The sequence below is a fragment of the Pediculus humanus genome, genomic scaffold (assembly GCF_000006295.1).
Source record: "Pediculus humanus corporis 1103172108281 genomic scaffold, whole genome shotgun sequence".
NCBI lineage: Eukaryota > Metazoa > Arthropoda > Insecta > Psocodea > Pediculidae > Pediculus > Pediculus humanus.
Window position 1 is genome coordinate 1,052,018 of NW_002987850.1, and position 20,539 is coordinate 1,072,556.

Here is a 20,539-nt window from a genome sequence, read left to right on the forward strand (position 1 = left end):
ATTGTGGGAGTATGGACTGCTAATTAGAGTGCAGTGAATTTTTACCTAAAATCGACCTTCATGGCTGATGTAGTAGATTCGTTATTTACAATTATTTTATCGCACTTTCGGCGGGGTTGACCCTCTTAGTATTCAAAGAGTGGCCTTAAAGGCCTCGTGAATATAAACGGTCGGGTTGCGGGTCAGATAGCGCCAATGTTCACGGGAACGGTCCGGGTTAAAATATGCGAGGCTTGCGGATTGAAACCAACAGATTTTCAGAAAAGGCATAATATGGCCTTCAGCAAGCCAGATGAGCAGTCTATAGATCCGTACGTAACTATAGATGTGGATGATAATCATTTAGATCGTTCATCAACGAAATCAAAGACATCTGACCCGGTATGGAACGAACATTTTGTACATAATGTCCAAAGCGCCGTCAACCTGGGCCTGACCGTCTTCCACGATGCTGCCATCCCCCCAGATGACTTTGTGGCTAATTGCAATATATCCTTTGAAGATCTTCTTCAAAGAGATCGTGAAGCTGGAGAATTTTGGGTAAAATTTATTTTATATTTTAATAATATTCAACCATTCATTTCTACTTATCATAAGTACTTGTATCTACATCTAATTATTTTTATAAATTTGATGTTCAATATTAAAATTATATATATATTAAAAGTTTGCTGTGTATAACTTCTTTTAGGTGGATTTAGAACCTCAGGGTAGATTAAAATTAAGAATTGATTTAAAATGGAGTGCCCAAGAACCTCAGACAACAAAGCCCAAAGTGTTCAAGGAGAGACAAGGGTTCAATCGAAGAAGGGGTGCTATGAGAAGGAGAGTCCACCAAGTCAATGGGCACAAATTTATGGCAACCTATTTAAGGCAGCCAACTTTTTGCTCTCATTGCCGCGATTTTATTTGGTAATATACCATGTAACAATTTTTATTTAAAATGCATTTTACTTTTTTTCTTTGTACAAAGTTGAGATATTATTTTTTAACACTATTTCAGGGGAGTTCTCGGCAAACAAGGATATCAATGTCAAGGTAAGAAAAGAAACCTAAAGTCTTTCATATTATTACTTTAAACAATATTAAACATTTATAAAATTTTTTATTTTAGTTTGTACATGTGTTGTTCACAAAAGATGTCATCAGTCAGTTGTGACAAAATGTCCTGGAATGAAAGATACAACTCAGGATGAGGTAAGTTTCAAAAAATTTTGTAATTATTTTATATATATATTTAAATAAGTTAAAATTTTATGTTTATTTTAAACTCACATTGGTAAGTTTTTTCATATTTGTTTGTCATAAATGTATTTTATTCCATTTAAACAAATGTATAATAATTTCCCTTTATTAGAGTTTTTTGTTTTCGGAATTTTAATAAATATCGAAATTAATATTTTGATGAAAATAATTTTCAGTTTCAAAATTAACTTTAAAAGAGACAAGAGTTAACAAAAAGTCCTTATTTAATGGCATATATTTTTGTAATTTTTAAACTTGCCAAAAGATTAAAAAAGATTAAAAAAAAAAAGTTTTAGTCGAATGGTTTTATGAAATAATTTAATAAGTCACTTATTTAAAAGTTCTTCATATATAAAATAAAAATAACTTTCATTTTAATGCCCATCATTAAATGGACTTTTTTTTTTTTTTTTTTTTTTTTTTGATTATAATTAAACATAATTCTTTATTTAATGAATTTACAATTAATAATTTATGTATGTGTAACGGTTCAATATTGATGATAGAATTCCAGTTTTCCAAACAAAAATTTTTTGAACGTTTGTTGCCCATCGTCTGATGAGGAAGAATTAGAGGAATTTCATAGTTGTTCTTCATTCGATTCTCACAGTCCATACTTGCTGACTCCATCTTATGGCAGCTCTAAATCGAGTAATGACAGTAGGAATTCCAGCAATCGCAGTAGAAAAAGTAGTGATAATGAGGTTTGTGAGGTTAAACCAAAAAAAAAAAAACTATTCGAAAGGGATGGTGCATGGACAAATATGGTGATGGCTTACAAATAAATAAAATATTATTTAAAAAAAAAAAAAAAACTAACTCATCATTTATTATTTCAAAAGGGTTCATCGAATGGTTCTTTTCATTCTCTTGGTAAAATTTATTCTTATTCTTGTTCTTTTTCTTGGGTATCATCACAATGTTGGAGTATTCATGGAATGCATGTTTGGGAAACGGTTGCTTTTTTAACTTTATATTAAAATCCTTGTTCGTTACATTTAAACACATCATTACTTTTACTAGTATTCTATAAAATAAACTTGTTTTTAATTTCACAACTAATATTTATGGAAAAAAATTGGGTGCTTTTTTAAAAAAAAAAAAAAATGTTTCTACCTATTTAATTTTCCCTGGTAAGGTTTCAAACGCTTGTGGAAAGAGGTAGTAGTTGCTGCAGGGAAAAAAAAAAAAATGGCGTCTGTGTTTCACAATCATTCGTTAAGAGTGTAACAATAGTTTTTTTTTTTTTCATGTTAATTTTACATTATTTTGATTTTCTAACAGATCACGCAACGGTTCAATGTTAACATGCCCCACAGATTTACCGTACACAATTACAAACGATTTACCTTTTGCGATCACTGTGGTTCTCTTCTCTACGGACTCTTTCGTCAAGGTTTGCAATGCGAAGCCTGCAATATGAATGTACATAAAAGATGTCAGAAAAATGTCGCGAACAATTGCGGATTAAATACAAAACAACTCGCTGAGATTTTGTCACTCATTGGCATAGATCCCAACAAACCTGGAAAAAGTAAAGTAAGTGAACCACGGGGGGGGGGGGGAAGATTTGAAAAGGAATGTTGAAAATTACTTAAAAATTTATTTACAGCCTATGCAACAGTCGGAATCTCCATCTTCGTCGTTGACAACATCATTAGCTCCTGAGAAAATTTCACGGGAATCCTTAATCGCATCCGAATCTGATAAGCAGTCCGAATATCCGGTTAAAGAATTGGAATTCGGGACTGGTAAAAAAATCTCTTTGGATGATTTTCATTTCATAAAAGTTTTAGGAAAAGGAAGTTTTGGAAAAGTTATGTTGGCCGAAAAGAAAGGAACGGATGAAGTGTATGCAGTGAAGGTATGTGAATTTTCTTGATCACGTTTATTTATTCAATGATTAATGTTAATTATTGTTTTTTTTTATGGACAGGTCTTAAAAAAAGATGTCATCATTCAAGACGACGACGTCGATTGCACGATGACGGAAAAAAGGATTTTAATGTTGGCTGCTAAACATCCATTCCTGACGGCCTTACATTCTTGTTTTCAAACAAAGGACAGGTTATTCTTCGTTATGGAATACGTTAACGGAGGAGATTTGATGTTTCAAATTCAAAGAGCGAGAAAATTTGATGAATCTCGTGCCAGATTTTACGCTGCCGAAGTCACGTTGGCATTGCAGTTTTTGCATAGGCACGGAATCATCTATAGGTAAAAATTCTTTTTAACTTTACAATAAGTGCCAAAAAAAACAATCTTGTAAAATTTACCGTAAAATTTTCTTGCAGGGATTTGAAATTAGACAATATTTTATTAGACAACGAAGGACATTGTAAGTTAGCCGATTTTGGAATGTGTAAGGAAGGTATAATTGATGGAACGACAACGACAACGTTTTGCGGCACTCCGGACTACATAGCACCGGAGGTAAATTATTATTATTATTATTTCTGTAAATCAAAGTCTCCGCGCGGGAATTCCATAACTCCGACTAAAACTAATAAACTTATAGATTCTGCAAGAGCTCGAGTATGGTCCGAGCGTGGACTGGTGGGCACTAGGAGTTCTCATGTACGAAATGATGGCAGGACAACCACCCTTCGAAGCCGATAATGAAGACGACTTATTCGAATCGATTTTGCACGACGACGTATTGTATCCAGTTTGGCTCTCTAAAGAAGGCGTATCTATTCTAAAAGGGGTAAGGGAAAACTCCAAACATCGTCATCCGACATTTTTTTTTTTTTTTTTTTTTTTTTTCTCTAAAATTTTTGCATCTAACTCTTTTAAAACTTACCAATTATCTTTTCAGACTGTCATATCCTATATCCGATTTCCTTCCTCTCAAATCTCCACCGTGAACATCCATTTTTTTCACTTTTTTTTGCTTTGTTTTCGGTTAAATATTTTTAGCTGATGTGACATTGAAAAAAAAAAAGACCCGACGTGTCAGCAAAGGTGTGAGGATGAAAAAAGAAAAAAAAAAAAGAAAACTCTTGCAGTATTTTTTTTATTTTAATTTTTTTTTTTTGAATGAATTTCGAATTTGGAAAATTTTAATGTTATGTAATTTAAAAATGTATTTTATTAATTACAGTTCATGACGAAAAATCCGAGCAAGAGACTCGGATGTGTGGCGTCACAGGGAGGAGAAGCCGCCATTCGCAATCATTCTTTTTTTAAGGACATTAGTTGGGACGCACTCGAAGCCAGACGAGTGAAACCACCTTTCAAACCGAAAATTGTAAGTTTTTCAATCGTGTCAATTCAAACCCCCAAAAAAAAAAAAAATGAATTTTACGAAAATGGTCATTTATTTTATCATCATTATTATTATTAATTGTAGAAAAGCAAAAAGGACGCGTTGAACTTCGATGCGGAATTTACAAAAGAAGAACCTTGTTTGACGCCCACGAATAGCGATGTCGTGAGAGACATAAATCAAGATGAATTTAAAGGATTTTCCGTGGTTAATCAAGATTTTAATCCCACGTATTTTCTAAACTAAATTTTCTATCTTTTTTTTTTTTTTTTATTCTTCACTTAACTACTATTATTATTATTATTATTATTATTAATTTTTTTTAAAAATTATTTTAAAATCACGTACGCTCTGCTAGCTACAAACAAGCCTTGAAACAAAAAATAATTTTTTTTTTGTTGGGGGGTAGAGGTAGGGTTGGGGGGGGCACTGCTGTTTTTTTATTCATTTTATTTTTTTTTAGCAAAGGTAGATTGGAAGTAGTAGGTCGGTATATATATTTATATAAATTTTTTTTTGCCTGTCGTCATGAGGTTGCATGACAATTTGAAAATGAATAGTTTTTAAAAATTACGTGTCAATTGATTTTTTTAAAAAAAATTAATTAATTAATTAATTAATTAACAATCATAATTTTTTATCGATATTATTTATTTTCAGTATTTTTATTTAAAAAAAAAAATTAAACGAACGGAACAGGAAGCGGAAATAATTTTAATTCTGTCGGGTCGGTTTGACGAAGGCAAAACAAAAGAAAAAGGAAAAGAAAAAATAGAAAAAAGAAAAACGGGATTAAATATTATTATTATTATTATTATTATAATTTGCACAAATTTTCATTATCGTTCATTATCGAATCGATATCGATATCGATATAATCGATTATTTGTTAATTTATTAGTTTAATTGTTGTTAGTTAGTATGGGCAACCGATCGTTTGTTTGGCACAATTTTTTTTTTTTATTTTATTTTCATTTTATTTTTGTATAAATTGTTTCGTTGCGATTTTGTAGAAAGGAAAAAAAGAAATATTATTATTATTATTATTATTATTATTTATTGTGATAGTAGGTATATATATATATCGCTTAAAGTGGAAAGTGAAAACAATTACGTCACGAAAATTTTTTTGTTTTTGTTTTGTTTTAAATTGTAATTTATTCTAAAATCATCACTTGTATATATATATATATACGCGTACGCATATGTATGCGCACAAATTTTGTGCCTGTATATGTATGCGTGTTAATTTAATTTTCAAACGATAATTATAATTATTCAAGATGAAATGTTGTTTGATTGAATATGTGTGTGTGTGTGTGTGTGTGTGCCTGTGCGTGCCTGTGCGTGCCTGAAAAAATAACAAAAATTTTCAAAACGTTCGTGCGTATGTTGTCTTGTGTCAGACAGATAAAATCTTTTCGGTTTTATTTTATTTTATTTTATTTTATAATTTTTTTTCGTTAAAGTGTTTTCAATCTTTCCACTTAAAACTAATAGATTTTTTTTAAAATGCTTCCACTAGATAATTTATTATTTACTTGTAGCCGAGCAGCAAATTTATAATTAATTAATTAATTAATTAGGTAGTTAATTAACGAGAGGGTGGGAAAAACGCTTTTAAAACGAACAAAAAAAAAGAAAATTTCTTTTTAACTTTTAACAATAACAATAACCCCCCATCAATTTCTTATAATATTTTCTTCCTTATTTCTCTATTTGAAAAAAAAAAAAAAAACTAAAATAAAATAAGGTAGAGTACAAAAAAAAAAACTAAATAAAAAAAAATTAATAATAATAATAAATAATCATCCCCCTCTTATTGTAAGTTTAAGGTACAATACGCACACATAATAAAATTTAAATATATATATGTATGTATATTTATTTATTTCACGAAGTGAGTGAAGTGAATAATAATAATAATAATAATAATAATAATAAGAGCGCAAAAAAATAAATATATATATGTATATGTATGCCTGTATGTTGGGATAAAAGAAAGGAAAAAATTATACTGTATGTTAATAATTATTAATTAGTGCTCAACGATTAATTAATTATATTGTTGAGTGATAATATATATATATATATATATATATATATATATATATATATATATTTATATATAAAAATATTACATGAGTGTTATTATTATTATCGTTGTAATTTATTAGTGATATGATGCACGGTTCTAAGCTTCCATTTGAAAAAAAAAAAAAATTAAAATAACGAAAGGAACGGTTTCTTATTAACAATATTTATTATTATTATGTTTTTTTTTTGTTCGCATTGTGAAAGAAACTGTTCGTTATATATATATATATATATATATATATATATATATATATATATATATATATAAATAAATAAATAAGTAAATAAATATATAAAAAATGTATGAAGAAGAAGAAATAATTTTCTCTCTATTTAATTTATTATTTATTTTCTTCTTTATTTATTTTTTGAATTTAAACGCACGAAACATTTAATTATTATTATTATTATTTATTAAACATTGTAATTAGTTTTAATTGATTAATTTATTTATTTATATTAATTTTTAATTATTTTGTGTAAAAGAATTTTAATGAAATTTTTATAAAATGATTTAGAGACAACGTGTGTCGCTGTTTTTTTTTTTTTTTTTGCTGATTGATTGATAATTAATAGTTGATTAATTAATTATTTTATTTTATTTTATTTTATTTTAATATCACGAGTCAATTATTTATCAAATGGTGCCAACGGTTGAAAAAAAAAAAAAATAATAATAATTAACTTTCTTACCTGGTGTAATGAAAGATGGTGTAACTCGTGCCAATCAAGTCGCGGGTAAAGTTTTAAAAATAATAATAATAATAATAATAATAATAAAACGATTGTTTTCGGTTGATTTTAAATAATTTACGTTTACGTACGTATAAATTATTTATTTATTTTGTAGTATTAATCAAAAAGGTTGATTTTTTTTTATTTATTAATTTATTTATTTATTGGATTTTTTTCAGTATTAAAAAAATGATTATTTATTATTATTATTGTTTTTTTTTTGGGGGGGGGGGAGTTGTTGTTGATTTATTTATTTTTTAAAATTTTAAAGAAAATTAATAAATTATTATTATTATTATTATTATTATTATTATTAACAAATGTTGTGTTGAAAAAGTATTTATTTAAAAAAAAAAATTTAGATGATTTGTTTTGAAAATTTTTTATTTTATTTTAATGATTGTCTTATTGAAAACAAATAATAATAATAATAATGATAAAAAGGTTTTATTTAACAAAAAAATAAAAAAATAAATCAGTGACGTTGTCATAATAATAATAATAATAATAATAATAACAACAAAATTGTTTATATAAAATTGTTGTTGTTTTAAAAACCATAAAAAAATTTCATTAAAATTCTGTATATATTTTCTTGATAGGAGGATGAGAAATATATATTTATGTACATAAAAAAAACTATCATCATTATCAATTTACTATGTGCTATGATTAATTGAAAAAATAATAATAATAATAATAATAATAATAGAAAAATTGGTGATGATGGCGTTTATTTATACTTTAAAAAGAAAACTTTTAGTACTAACTTATTACTACTTGCTAAAACTTTCTGGACTTTTAAAGTAAATAAATAAATAAATTAATTAAGTAACTGTTAGTACTTATCAAATGTGTTATTAGTTAATATTGTAAATTATTATTATATATACATATATATATATATATATATATTGTGCAATTTAAAAATTATTATTATTATTACAAAAAGAATAAGTCGTTTATTTAAAAAAAAAAAAGTACATAAATAAATAAATAAAGTTAACAAATAACGAACATAAATGTGTAAAAAAAAAAAAAGAAAAAAAAATATGTAAAAATTATTTTATTGGCAGGCATATAATAATAAACAAATGAAAAATTTGCCGCCATGTTATGACGTAATTTTTGTCGCAATTAATAACGAAGTTTTTTTTTTATTTTTCTATTTATTTTTTCTTTTTTTTTTTTTCTCTCGAATTAATTAAATTATAAATTATTTTTCTTCGTTTGTTGTGATTACATATCTTGTTTTGTTTGTTTAAAAAAAAAAAAAAAAGAAAACTTTAAATCGTTGTGAATTAAAAAAAGAAAAGAAAAGAAAGGTAAACGATGTTTAAAATGTAAATTGAATTTTACGTCGCCATTTTGATTTTCCGCCATTTGTTGACATGGCGTAACGGTTATTTTATCGATTCGATTACTTGTTTGTAACTTTTTGTTTGTTTGTTTGTTTGTTTCATCTTTTCTTTTCTTTTTCTTTTTTCTGTTAAATCTAGTCGTCACCAAAGTAATTATTATTATTAAAAAAAAAAACAAATAGAAAACAAAAAAAAAAAGAAAAGAAAAGCCAAATCGTGTATTTTTTTAGTAGTTGTATTTACATTAAAAAAAATTTTTTTTTTTTTAGAGTGTTTAAAATAATCATTGAATATAGAAAACCGACGTTAATTAATTTTAATTAAATTAAATTAATTATTGTAATTAATATTATTATTATTATTTTGTTAATATTATTTTAACTCATTAATGCCGTGCCATTTTTTTTTTTTTTTTTGTAAAAAGAATAATATATTTTATTCTTTTTCTTATGCTATCTTATTGATCTTTTATTTATTATTTTTTTATAATTTTTTTTTTTTAGTTTTTTTAGTTTTTCAACTTTTAGTTTAAAATTTGTGATTATTCTTCTAGTCATTTTGTTTTATTATTACAATTTTTGTTTGTTTGTTTATTTTATTACTACAAACTTTTTTTTTTTTTTTTATTGAAATATGTTGGCTCTTTGAAAAAAAAGAACATATTTGTTATTAGAAAGCTTTTTGATTGATTATTATTACTTTTATTATTATTATTATTAATACTACTACTTGTTGTGAGCTTTAAAAAACAAATGATAATAATAATAATAATAATAATAATTGTCAAAAAGAAAGAATGGATGAAAATAAGGCATTAAGGAGTTAAAGTTTTATTATTAATTTTAATTTTCTTTTGTTTGTTTCTTGTTTGATATTTTAATCGGCCTAAATGTTTTTTTATTTTTTGTTTCTTTTTTTTTTTTGTTTCTAAAATGAGTAAATATATATATATATATATATATATATATATATATAAATGTAAAATTTAAGAGAAAGAAAACAAAAAAAAAAAACAAGAAAAAACATGATAAATAAGCTTTAATATTATTATTATTATCACTTGTGAAATGATAATTAAGAAATTTAAAAAATTAAAAAAAAAAAAAAAGTTAAAAATAAATGATTTAAGAAAAATTAAATTATTATTATTATTATTATTATTATGATTATTATTATTAAGATATTAAGATAATTAATTATTAAAAAAATAAATTAATAATATAAATAAATAAATAAATAAATAAAAGAAAAAAATAGTTGTTAGGTTTTGCTGCATTCATTGGTGTCATTACACGAAAAATTTAAATAAAAAAATTTAAAAATAAAATGAAAAATAAAAAAAAAGGAAAAAAAATGTAAAAAGTTATTATTATTATCATTATCATTATCATTATTTTTTCAACCTGATTATTTACCTGTCGTCGAATCGAACAACAACAGCAAAAATAATTTTAAAAATTTATTTATTTATTTATTTTATTTGTTTTATTTGTTTAATTAATTAATTATTTTTATTTGTTTGTTTTAATTTTAATTTAGAAAAAAAGGAAAAATGGCGGGAAAATGAAAGTTTTTTAAAAACGTTTGTTTGCAACTTACGATTATTATTATTATTATTATTTATTTATTTATTTTAAATTAAGTTTGAATATTTAATTTGTTCAGATGACGATGGTATTAAAATTTTATTTATATTTATTTATTTATTTATTTATTAATTATTTATTGTTGAAAATTGTTTATGTGGTTGTGGTTGTTGTTGTTGTTGTTGTTGTTGTCGTCATCGTCGTTGCAAACAAAATCGGGGGGAAAGTTTAGGGGAAAAAAAAAAAAAAAAAAAAAAGAAAACTTTGTTAATTTTTTTTTTTTTTTTTTTTTTTTAATAATTAAAAATAAATAATTATTGGCTTATTTATTATTAAACAAACAAATTAATAATAAGGAAAAAAAAGGAAATACATAAAATAAAATATGCATTTACTGATCGATCAATTATTTATTTATTTATTTATTTATAAAAAAAAATAGTTTATATGTTGTATTGTTTTTGTTTATATATATATATATAAAAAATTTAAGTTATATCGAAATATTATTATTTGTGTAATTTTAAGTTATTGTTTTATTGACATTATATATATATACATATATTAAAAGCTTTTGACTATAAAAAAAAATACAAAATTTATTATTATTATTATTAGGTTTCATTTTTTGGGGGGGTGAGTTTAAAAAAAATGTATATTGCGCATGTGAAAAAATCGATCGCCTGGAAATTATATCGTGGCGATCATCGAATTTGGAAAATATTGTTTTGATTGTTATTATTATTATTATAATAATTATTATTATTATTGTTTATTGTTTTATTACTACGATGAAATGAATTCGGAATTATCGAATACGATAAATCCTGGAAAGGATGGAGATGTCACAAGACAAATAAAAAATGAAATAAATGTTGTTCCAGTTTTAGTCGAAAGTTCATCCAGTTGTATAATGACGCTGGAAAGCACGAGCTACGTTACCGTGGAGGGTGGACGATACGCTGGAGATTTTAGGTATGTTATTATTATTATTATTTATGTAATTTAGTTGTTGATTAATATTGTTGTTTGTTTGTATTGTAGCAGTTATCTTCGTGATAGAGAAAAATCCGAATATCACAGTCAGGATCAATTGTATACTCTTTCACAAAGATTTGATCCTCCGGGAAATGTCACACTACAGGATGTATCCCCTAAAATTGTAAGTTTACGTCACAATCGTATCGTTGAAAAGAAAATTAATGTGTTTGTAAATTTTAAAAGGTGTCGTCTGATGATGAACAACAAAATAATTTAAGGCAAAATATTGATAGTGCGGATGGAACGGAAGTTCAAGATGGGAAAAATTATAAACGTAAGTTAAATGTTGAAAAGTTAATAAATAAAAATGGGGGAAAATTATTATTTATTTTATTTATTTTTTCAGCATTAAACGTTTGTATTTATTTAATGTCGAAAATTGCACTTCATATGGAACTAGAAGATGGTATAAATTGTACCGCTCACGATATGATACAAGCCATTTTACAGGAGGAAGAACTCGGATTGCCAAGAAGTGCCGGAAATGTTTTTTCATTATGGATGTGTTCTGGATTAGTCGGTGGATAACGGTGTACTTTAATGTTCTTTGGCAAATGTGATGTGATTTGTTGAAATTGATTTGATTTTATTATTTTTAGAACTTCAGTTAAAACCTCATCACAGACCCTACGAAATAAGGCAAAGATGGTTTGAATTAGTTGAAAGATTTAGTAACGCATCGGATTCGCGTAAGAGAAGAGATGAACCCTCGCTCTCGTATCAAAGAAATGTTTTCCTGTTGAAAAAAGACGAAGAACAAATAAAGTAATTATGTAGTATGTGGGAAAAGAGATTTTGAAAGAGAAAAGTGTCCTAAAGGTATTTACGTATGTGCGCCATTTTGTTTTTTAGGGATCAAAAAATTTTAGAACTTTTATACGAGGAATCAAAATATAATATTTTAGAAGGGAGGTATCCGTGCGAGATGATGCATTACATTTCTCTGGGAGCCATTCAAGCTAAAATCGAATTGGGACCGTATAATCCTCAAATTCACACGATACAATTTTTCAGGTACGATGCGTTCAATTTCGTCGTCACTCGTGACTACAGAATTGAGGAAAATTAATTTTTTTGTTTTGTTTTCGACTTTAGAGAAAATCAAAGAAGGTTTTTACCGGGTCACATAATAAAAACGGCTTGGTCTTGGCTTAGAATAAGTGGTAAAAATTCACCGGAAGTCGGTTTGTTGGAACAATATAAGAAAATCCCACCGACGACTCCCGTTAAAAAATTAGTACAAAAATATTTGGCTTTTTGTTGGACGCTACCATTTTACGGGTGAGGTATTATTATTATTATTATCATCATCATTTCGTATTTTATTTTACTTAAAAATAAGATGAAAGATTTTCTTTTGTTATTATTTGAACGTTTTCAGGAGTGCTTTTTTCCAAGGACAAGTTGAACAACCCGTCAGAGGTTTGACGTCACTCATAACTCATCAGGATCTGCTCGTTTTAATTGCCATAAACAGTCAGGGTGTTTACATAATAGATCACATTCAATGCGTGAGCTTATTATTATTATTACTACGACCATAAGTTTTTCCTCTCGTGGAAACAATCAGTAATAATTAATTGTAAAAATTTTCTCAGACTCTTTTACTCGGATTAAAATACAAAGATATGTCTTGGGATTATGCTAAACCCTCACAGGAAAATAATCCGGATTGTCTTCCATGTTTATTCATACAATTCATCGTATTGGAAAATGGTACGAGAGTATCGAAAATTTTACAAGTTTTTTCAAAACAGGTATGATTTCGTCATCGTACCATCGATTTCGTTTATCGTTATTATTATTGACATCGTTGACATTTTTTTTTTTTTTCAACAAGGCTGTGATGATGGACACGCTCATATCGACGTTCGTTGAAGAAAGTAAAAGGATATCGGACGATTTGGACGGAAGTAATAACACTTCGACGGGTGATAACGACGAAGCACAAATGCCGTTAAATGCGAGAAGAGATTTGGGACCATCTTGCCTTTGTAATAAATTAAGCAAATTAACGTTGGCAACATTTGACGACGATGGTACTTTCGGTTCTGCATATCTTGCAAAGGAAAGTTTTCTTCCCGTAAAAATCATTTCATAGTTTTTTTATTATTATTTTCAGGTCATTGCATCGGTAAATCCGGATCGTGGTCATTTAGTTACTGAACGAAGAAATAATTACAAAATGATTAGAAAATGCATACAGAGAACGGATAAAGGTGAAGACTGTTAAATTAAATTTTTTTTTTTTTTTTTTTTATAAAATGAAATTTATATATATTTAAAAAAAAGAGTGTGTAAATTTTTTTAAATGAAATGAAACAATAAATTTTAAGTAGATAATTTTGTTTTAAATTTTCGAAAGGCGAGTGCCATTCTCGGATCGTTTTTCAAGTATTCATTTATGGCGGCATATCTTTTCGGAGCCAATTCTTTGTGACGTAATAACCTGACTTCCAGCGTGTGTAAGTAATATGATTTTTTTCTACAATAATCAAAATATTCTTCTTCTTGTTCTTTCGTTATGGCTCTTTGATTTTGTTCGTACCAATTATTTTTCTCGTTGAATTCTTGACAAGTCTACAAAAAAAAAAAAAAAAAAAAATTTTCAATAAGGTTTTTGGGGTTGTATTGAGGTTTTTGATAATAACAAACAGGGGAAAAGTTTGGGAAACCTTTTCGAATTGTCTTTGTATGTCGTTGGCTCTGAAAACCAATAAATTTTTCCAATCCGTTAATAAATCGTTGAGTACGGTTATGGCGATTTTATGTGGGAGTATAGTTTTCGGATCGATTTGTAATTTGGCATAGTAGGGAGCTAAGAAATCGCAAACCATTTCCAATTCTCTTTCTTTCATTTCTTTTATTTGTTGTTCCTAAATTAAGAGAAGAGAAATTGATTTAGTACGAATCCGTAATTTTTTTTTTATTAAATGCTACGTCATTATTTTACTTTTTCCTTAAATGCTTTTTTAGCTTCTTCGTTTCTTTCCGTATCAAAAACTGATACCATTAATTTGGGTGCTGCTAATTCTTGTGCTCTTAATCTTAACAGGCAGAGAATCTTTAAAAAAAAAAAAAAACAAAAAAATGATTTGTAAATATCGATTTGATTCGAACGAACGATCACGTGACATTGACGTCATCGTCGTTTCGTTAAAAACCGGAAATTCATTTTTACTTCGTTTTCCCTTTCCCGTATTTTACTCTCTGCGATTTCTTCCTGTTTAAAATATTCAATTTCTAATCTTATTAAATACAAGGGTTTGGGTTGTGGTTTCAATGGTCCCGTCAAATAACCCGTCGTCAATGACGGATCGAACATGAGGAGTGCTCCCCGTTCGGCAAATTGTGGCTTGTAAAACGTTCTGTGAGTTTGTGTTATGTATTCGTCTTCGTAGTGAAATTTCAAATGTACTTTTCTTTCTGGAAAATAATATTCGGCCACGGCGACATCTTTATCCGCATCCTTTTCCGGATTTCTATCGTATTCTTCCGTTATTTTCTTTTTAAAAAAAAAAAAAATAATAATAATAAGTTAGTATTAGGAAAGGAAACCGCGTACGCCATTTTGAATTTTTTCAAAACTTGAAAAATATTTTTTTAACTGACTAAAATACTTCTCAACGGTTGAGCTTGATTCGTTCTTTCGGCAAAATTAACGAGGACGTAACGTAAAAAATCCGGTCTCTCTTTGAAACGCATTATCATGAATAGGGGATCCATTATTATTTCGGAGAGAGCGTCAAATCTTGCTTCGTGATAAAATTTCAATTTGAAACAGACTTCGATTCCGGAATCCATAGAGTAATAAAAATGTTCTGAAATGAAAACGTTTAACGCGTACGAACGTAACGTGACGTAACGTGACGTAACTTTTTTCACATGCAAAAATTTTTTTTTTTTTTTTTTTTTTTAAAAACCTTTTAAGGCATCTTCTCGTCCTTTGTAAAATTTATCCAAAACGGAATTGTCGGAAATGGTTCTTATACTGTAGTATAGAAAATCCCGTCTATTCTCGTATTTTTCTCTTATTTCCAACGGTTCGGAACAATCGTAATCGTTGTAACGTTTGACTCTTTCGACCAATCCGTCGGAATTTAAATATGGCGGATATTGTTCGGAAATTGCTTTTCGATAGTTGACAACTTTTTTCCCCTTCGGAAATCTCCTTTCGAAAACTTTTAAAAACAAAAAATAATAAATAATTAAAAAGAGAGGAAAAAGGAAAAGGGGGGACAAGGGGGGAGGGGGAAAAGGAAAAACTTTTTTTTTTTACTAAAAACTAAATAACGAATAAATAAATAAATAAAAACGACTGCAGCGCGCTCTCTCTCGAAATTTTCAACTTTTTAGTTAGTTTTTTAAATTATAGATGTCGCTCTTTTAGAATTTTTTTTTAAACAAACCGTTAAAGAGTTCGTTACGGTGAATTTGAAAGAGGATAACGCGAAAATTTTTTTTTTTTTGACAAAAAATCGATCGATCGATCGATCGATTGATTAATTAATAGTTATGGCTTACCGGTATGTGAGAGTTTTAAAAGATCCACCCAACTAGCCGACATGTCCAAATGTTTTTCAGCGTTGATGCAAATCTCGTTAAAATCATCATCATCATCATCGTTGTTATTCGTATCGCGACCCTCTTTTGTAAATTTTCTAAATTTTATGGGTTCGCCGATGAGCAACCTTTCCCATATTTCTGGATTGTTTAAATCAAACGAAATATCCTAATAAGGTATTTTACAAATGATGATAATAATGATAATAAAAGAACGGAGGAAAGCAGGTTGTAAGTAATATTGCATGTATATTTACCTTACACGTCGTCGTTTTTTCATTGAATTTAATCAAAACCCAATAATTTTCGTGATTCCATATGCTTTCGATGCCGTGATATTCGGGATCGTTTAAAGATTTTGCATTTCCGGTCGTGGTTTCGATAAAAATAGGCTCGAGGATGTCCTTGGAAGGTAAAACAACGACCCAAGCGTGCAATCTCCAAGCTCAATCAACAAAAATGAAATTATTTCATCATTATTTTTATCTAATAATAATTAAACGTTGATTGTTTTTATTTAAATTATATTCACGAATCATTATCATTATCATGAAATTAAAAGAAAAACCGAATCGGGCGTGGGGTGGGGGGTAAATGTTTGAAAAAACGTTAAAGAAATCGATAAAGTTTTTTTTTGAAAAACTTTTGGGTAAAATTTCCCTTTTTTTTTTTTTTTGAAAAAAAAGAACCTTTTCCGTTCGCCAAAAAAAAAAAAGGAGGGAAAATTTAAAGGGTTTAAACTTACTGGCTAATGGGTCCGGCCACGGTTTTTCAAATTCTTTTATAGCTTCAAGTTCTGCAAGTTCTTGAAGTCTTTGTGCTTCTAATTGTTTACGAATTTCCCGCGATTTCATTTCTTCCAAAAATAAACTTTTTAATTCGACTGGTTTTTTTAAAAAATATTTACTATCCTCTTCTATTTCTTCTTCTGTTTCTTCCTGTTGTGACATGGCGGTGAACATGGCGGACGGACGCGGTGGGCGCGAACGAGTTAAAAAAAAAATTAGACGGACGGTTGTTGATATCGACAAATTTTCTTTTATTTAAATAAAGTAAATATCTTACCGTTTTTTCATCTGTCAAAAATGGACATTCCACTCTCGTTTGATCCAATTGACAAATTTCTCGCGATGCATAACCGGAAACGACGTAAGCATCGTAACCGGATCCAATAAGAAACGATACCAACAATGTCGCGTATTCGAATGAATGACCCGCTTGACGACGAAGTACGGTTTGCGGAGAATTTAAATGATCGGGCTGTGGGGGGGAAGGGAAAAAATAATAATTATCATTATTATTTATAAATAATTTACGACAAATTAATTACTTGTACGCGTAATAAAAAAAAAAATAAAACTTCCGGTGTAACGATATATATAATAATAATAATAATTCTTATTGAAAGGAATTGGGAAGAGTGTGAGTGTGAGAGTGAGAGAGAGAGTGAGAGTGAGTGAGAGTGAGAGAGAGAAAGCTTAGTTAGATTATTCATCCCTTTTCGTACACAATAAAAATCCCTTATATTATTATTATTATTATTATTATTATTATTATTATGGGAGTAATAAAAAAATAATAATGTGAAAAATCTTACGGTTGTGTGTGTGTGTGTTAATGTTTTTATTGCCCTTTTTGTTAATGTTGATGTTTGTTGTTGTTGTTGTTGTTGTTGTTTGCATAACAAAATAAATTAACCTACGGCGGTGGTGAAAATAAAAAATAAAATAAAAATATCAACAGGTTGTATATATTATTATTATTATTATTATTATTATTATTATTATTACTATTATTATTATTATTATTAAAGGGACTTTTTAATATCATTTTTTTTTTTTTTTAAATAAAATTAATATCGTTTCTTTTGTAAAGGCGAGAGAAAATGACGAAACGTAATGTAAGATGATTATATGTACCGTATCGATCACGATAAGAAACCAATATCATTTAAGAAAATTTTATTTTTTTTTTGTCAATGTCTCATTGTGACGTCATACAAAATGTCTGACGTTAACGTTAGGAAATTTAGTAGAGAAAAAAGTATTTATTATGTTTGCGAACGAAAACGAAAATCTCTCTCTCTCTCTCTTTCTCTCTGTCTTTATCTCTTTCTCTCTCTCTTTATCTATTTCTCTCTCTCTCTCTCTCTCTCTCTCTCTCTCTCTAAGGGTTAAAATCGTTAAAAATTAGCTCGTGATCATTTGATTTTGCCGATCAAACGGTAATTGGTGATTTTTAACCGTTTTTTTTTTTTTTTTTTCATTTTGATTTTAATGGGGACGCCATTCGAACACTGTCGTTTTACTTATTAAAAAAAAAAAAAAAAAAAAATCCCCGTTAGCGAAATCTTATAATTCGAATAAGATTAAGAAAGATTAAAAACAAAAAAAAAAAAATTAATCTCTTAATTCGCGATGATAAAACGCACACCGTGAAATTATTATTATTATTATTTTATTCGTATCAGACAGAGCTCTCTCGCGTTGAAAAAAAAAATTAAAAAAAAAAAAACCGTTAAAAAAAAAATTATATAATTAAAATTTAATAAATAAATAAATAAATTTCGAAATCGTTTCGATCGTGAAATTTTATCGTCATCATCATCATCATCATCGTCGTCGTCATCGTCGTCGTCGTCGTCGTTTCGGTTCGGTTCTTTTTTTTTTTTTTTATTTTCCCTCCCCCTTAGTTTTTTTTTTTTTTTTTTTTTTATTCCCCGTGCGTGTGTATGCGTGCGCGAGCGTTCACGTGATTTCCCACTGCCCCACTCCCCTTTATTTCCCTCCCTTTTTTTTTCTCTCCCCCTTCTTTCGCGTTCGTTCGTTCGTTCGTTTTGTTCGAAAACGCTGACTCCTTCCTTTTTTTTTTTTTTTTTTTTTTTTTTTCCTTTTCGTTCTCACGAAAATAAAACAACGTTTGCCACAATTCGAAATCGAATTTTTTTCATTCGTTCGATAGTCTCGATGGTCGGGCGACAATAATAATAATAATAATAATAATAATAATACTAACGATAATAATAATTTACCGGTAACGACGTAAAAACGCGACGCGATGACGACGGAGAAAAAATTATTTATTTCCCCTCCTCTTCTTCCTCCCTCCCCTTTCCCCCTCCTCCTTCTACTCCATCCGTCGTCTACGACAAAACGTCGACAAATTTCTCTCATTATGCTTAAATTCGTCGTGATTCGTTTTCGTCGTTTTTATTATTTAAAAAAAATTTTTTTTTTTTTCGCGGGAGGGAGACAGAAAAATGATAATGATGATGATGATGATGATGATGATAATAATAATGATGATAATTAAATGAATTTTTTTTTTATTTATCCTAAAGGAAATAAGGAGGGAAAAGTTAGAATAATAATAATAATATTTACTTTCGAAAAGCAGAAAAAAACCCGGAGGGGGGCGGGAGCGGAGGCGAAGGGAATGAAGGGGGAAGGGAAAGGGGAGGTAGGGGGAAATCGATAAATCTCGTTAGTAGTTTTTCAAATGAAAAATGGTTATTTTATGCCATTTTCAATTCCTTCGAATAATTCACCAAAAACGACCGTCCGAACTTTTGCTAAACGACGCCCTTTGACCAATTTCCCTTCTTTCTAGATTTTCTAGATATTCTGCACCGTTAAATTTCATCGCTTTTCCAGAAAATCAATACTAGATTATTCACGGTTTCCAAAAAAAAAAAAAAAAAAAGGAAAAAAAAGGAAAAAAGGAAAAAAGGAAAAGAAAAAAAGAAAAATCGGAATCTAATGTAATAAATATATATATCGCTAAATTTCAAATCCTTAATATATATATATATATATATATATATATATATATATATATATTTCTCTCTCTCTCTCTCTCTCTCTCTCTCTTTCTCACTCTTCCCTGATTTAGTTATTTTCCGAAAAAGAAAAGGAAGAAGAGTACAAAAAGAGAAAAGAGAGAAAAAGAGAATAACTGCTCTTTTTTTTTTTGGTAAAATTTAAAATAAATTTTCTTTTTTAGAAAACGTTAGAGCGGCTACTATTAGAAAAAAGAAAAAGAAGAAAAAGGATGAAGAAGAAGAAGGAAAAAGAGAAAGAAGGAGAAGAAGAAGGAAAAAGAAAGTTATTTTGGAAAGGTCATTAGAAAATCCTACGAAGGAGAAAATAATTCGGGTGAGTAAAATCAAAATGGACGGAATAAGAAGTGGGTTGAGTGAGAGAAAGAAAGAGAGAGAGAGAGAGAAAAGAGATGGCCTTACGTCAGAATGGTATGGTGGTCAAATCTACTTTCCCCCCCCTCCCGTTTGCCCGCGCGCGCGCCCCCCGCTCCGCCGGTCTCTTCCGCGTGTCCCCCTCCCCTCCCGGTCGTTTTCATCTTCTCTTATCCTCCTCCTACCCTTCCACCTTTTCTTTCTCCCCCCTCGCCTCAAACACCGTCGACCCTTCTTCATCTATCTCATCCCTTGTCAAAGACCCTCCGCCAACTGCAAGATAATCTTGTACGCCTAAGCCAGCCTCCGGGATAAGGACCGTGTCTTAGATTTATCTCGATTCTTTAACTGCTCCCGCTCCTGCTACTACTACTACTACCACCACTACTACTACTCTACCAAACATTTTCTGCATAAAAAATTTTTTTTTTTAAGTTTTTCGACGACCGTT

General features: G+C 28.3%; 3 protein-coding genes across 3 annotated transcripts; 2 read left to right on the forward strand and 1 right to left on the reverse strand.

Annotated features, from left to right (window-relative positions):
• Positions 1-195: 195 nt before the first annotated feature.
• Phum_PHUM513980 (protein kinase C, putative) lies at positions 196-4,759 on the forward strand (the record flags this gene model as incomplete). Its single annotated transcript, XM_002431108.1, has 13 exons — positions 196-540; positions 692-912; positions 1,004-1,038; positions 1,115-1,197; positions 1,752-1,949; positions 2,088-2,201; positions 2,530-2,784; positions 2,858-3,109; positions 3,182-3,462; positions 3,540-3,678; positions 3,764-3,952; positions 4,349-4,495; positions 4,598-4,759. 13 exons carry the CDS (start codon positions 196-198, stop codon positions 4,757-4,759), a joined length of 2,421 nt encoding a protein of 806 aa, XP_002431153.1.
• A 6,329-nt stretch (positions 4,760-11,088) lies between these two features.
• On the forward strand, positions 11,089-13,566 carry Phum_PHUM513990 (uncharacterized protein; the record flags this gene model as incomplete). Its single annotated transcript, XM_002431109.1, has 10 exons — positions 11,089-11,267; positions 11,337-11,454; positions 11,517-11,853; positions 11,933-12,098; positions 12,186-12,347; positions 12,429-12,614; positions 12,715-12,844; positions 12,932-13,090; positions 13,174-13,416; positions 13,456-13,566. The coding sequence occupies 10 exons, from the start codon at positions 11,089-11,091 to the stop codon at positions 13,564-13,566; spliced, it is 1,791 nt and encodes a 596-aa protein (XP_002431154.1).
• Positions 13,567-13,664: 98 nt separating this feature from the next.
• On the reverse strand, positions 13,665-17,846 carry Phum_PHUM514000 (uncharacterized protein; the record flags this gene model as incomplete). Its single annotated transcript, XM_002431110.1, has 11 exons — positions 13,665-13,913; positions 14,009-14,209; positions 14,287-14,380; positions 14,498-14,838; positions 14,946-15,154; positions 15,257-15,514; positions 15,858-16,065; positions 16,154-16,341; positions 16,642-16,834; positions 16,962-17,156; positions 17,787-17,846. 11 exons carry the CDS (start codon positions 17,844-17,846, stop codon positions 13,665-13,667), a joined length of 2,196 nt encoding a protein of 731 aa, XP_002431155.1.
• Between the last annotated feature and the right edge of the window lie 2,693 nt (positions 17,847-20,539).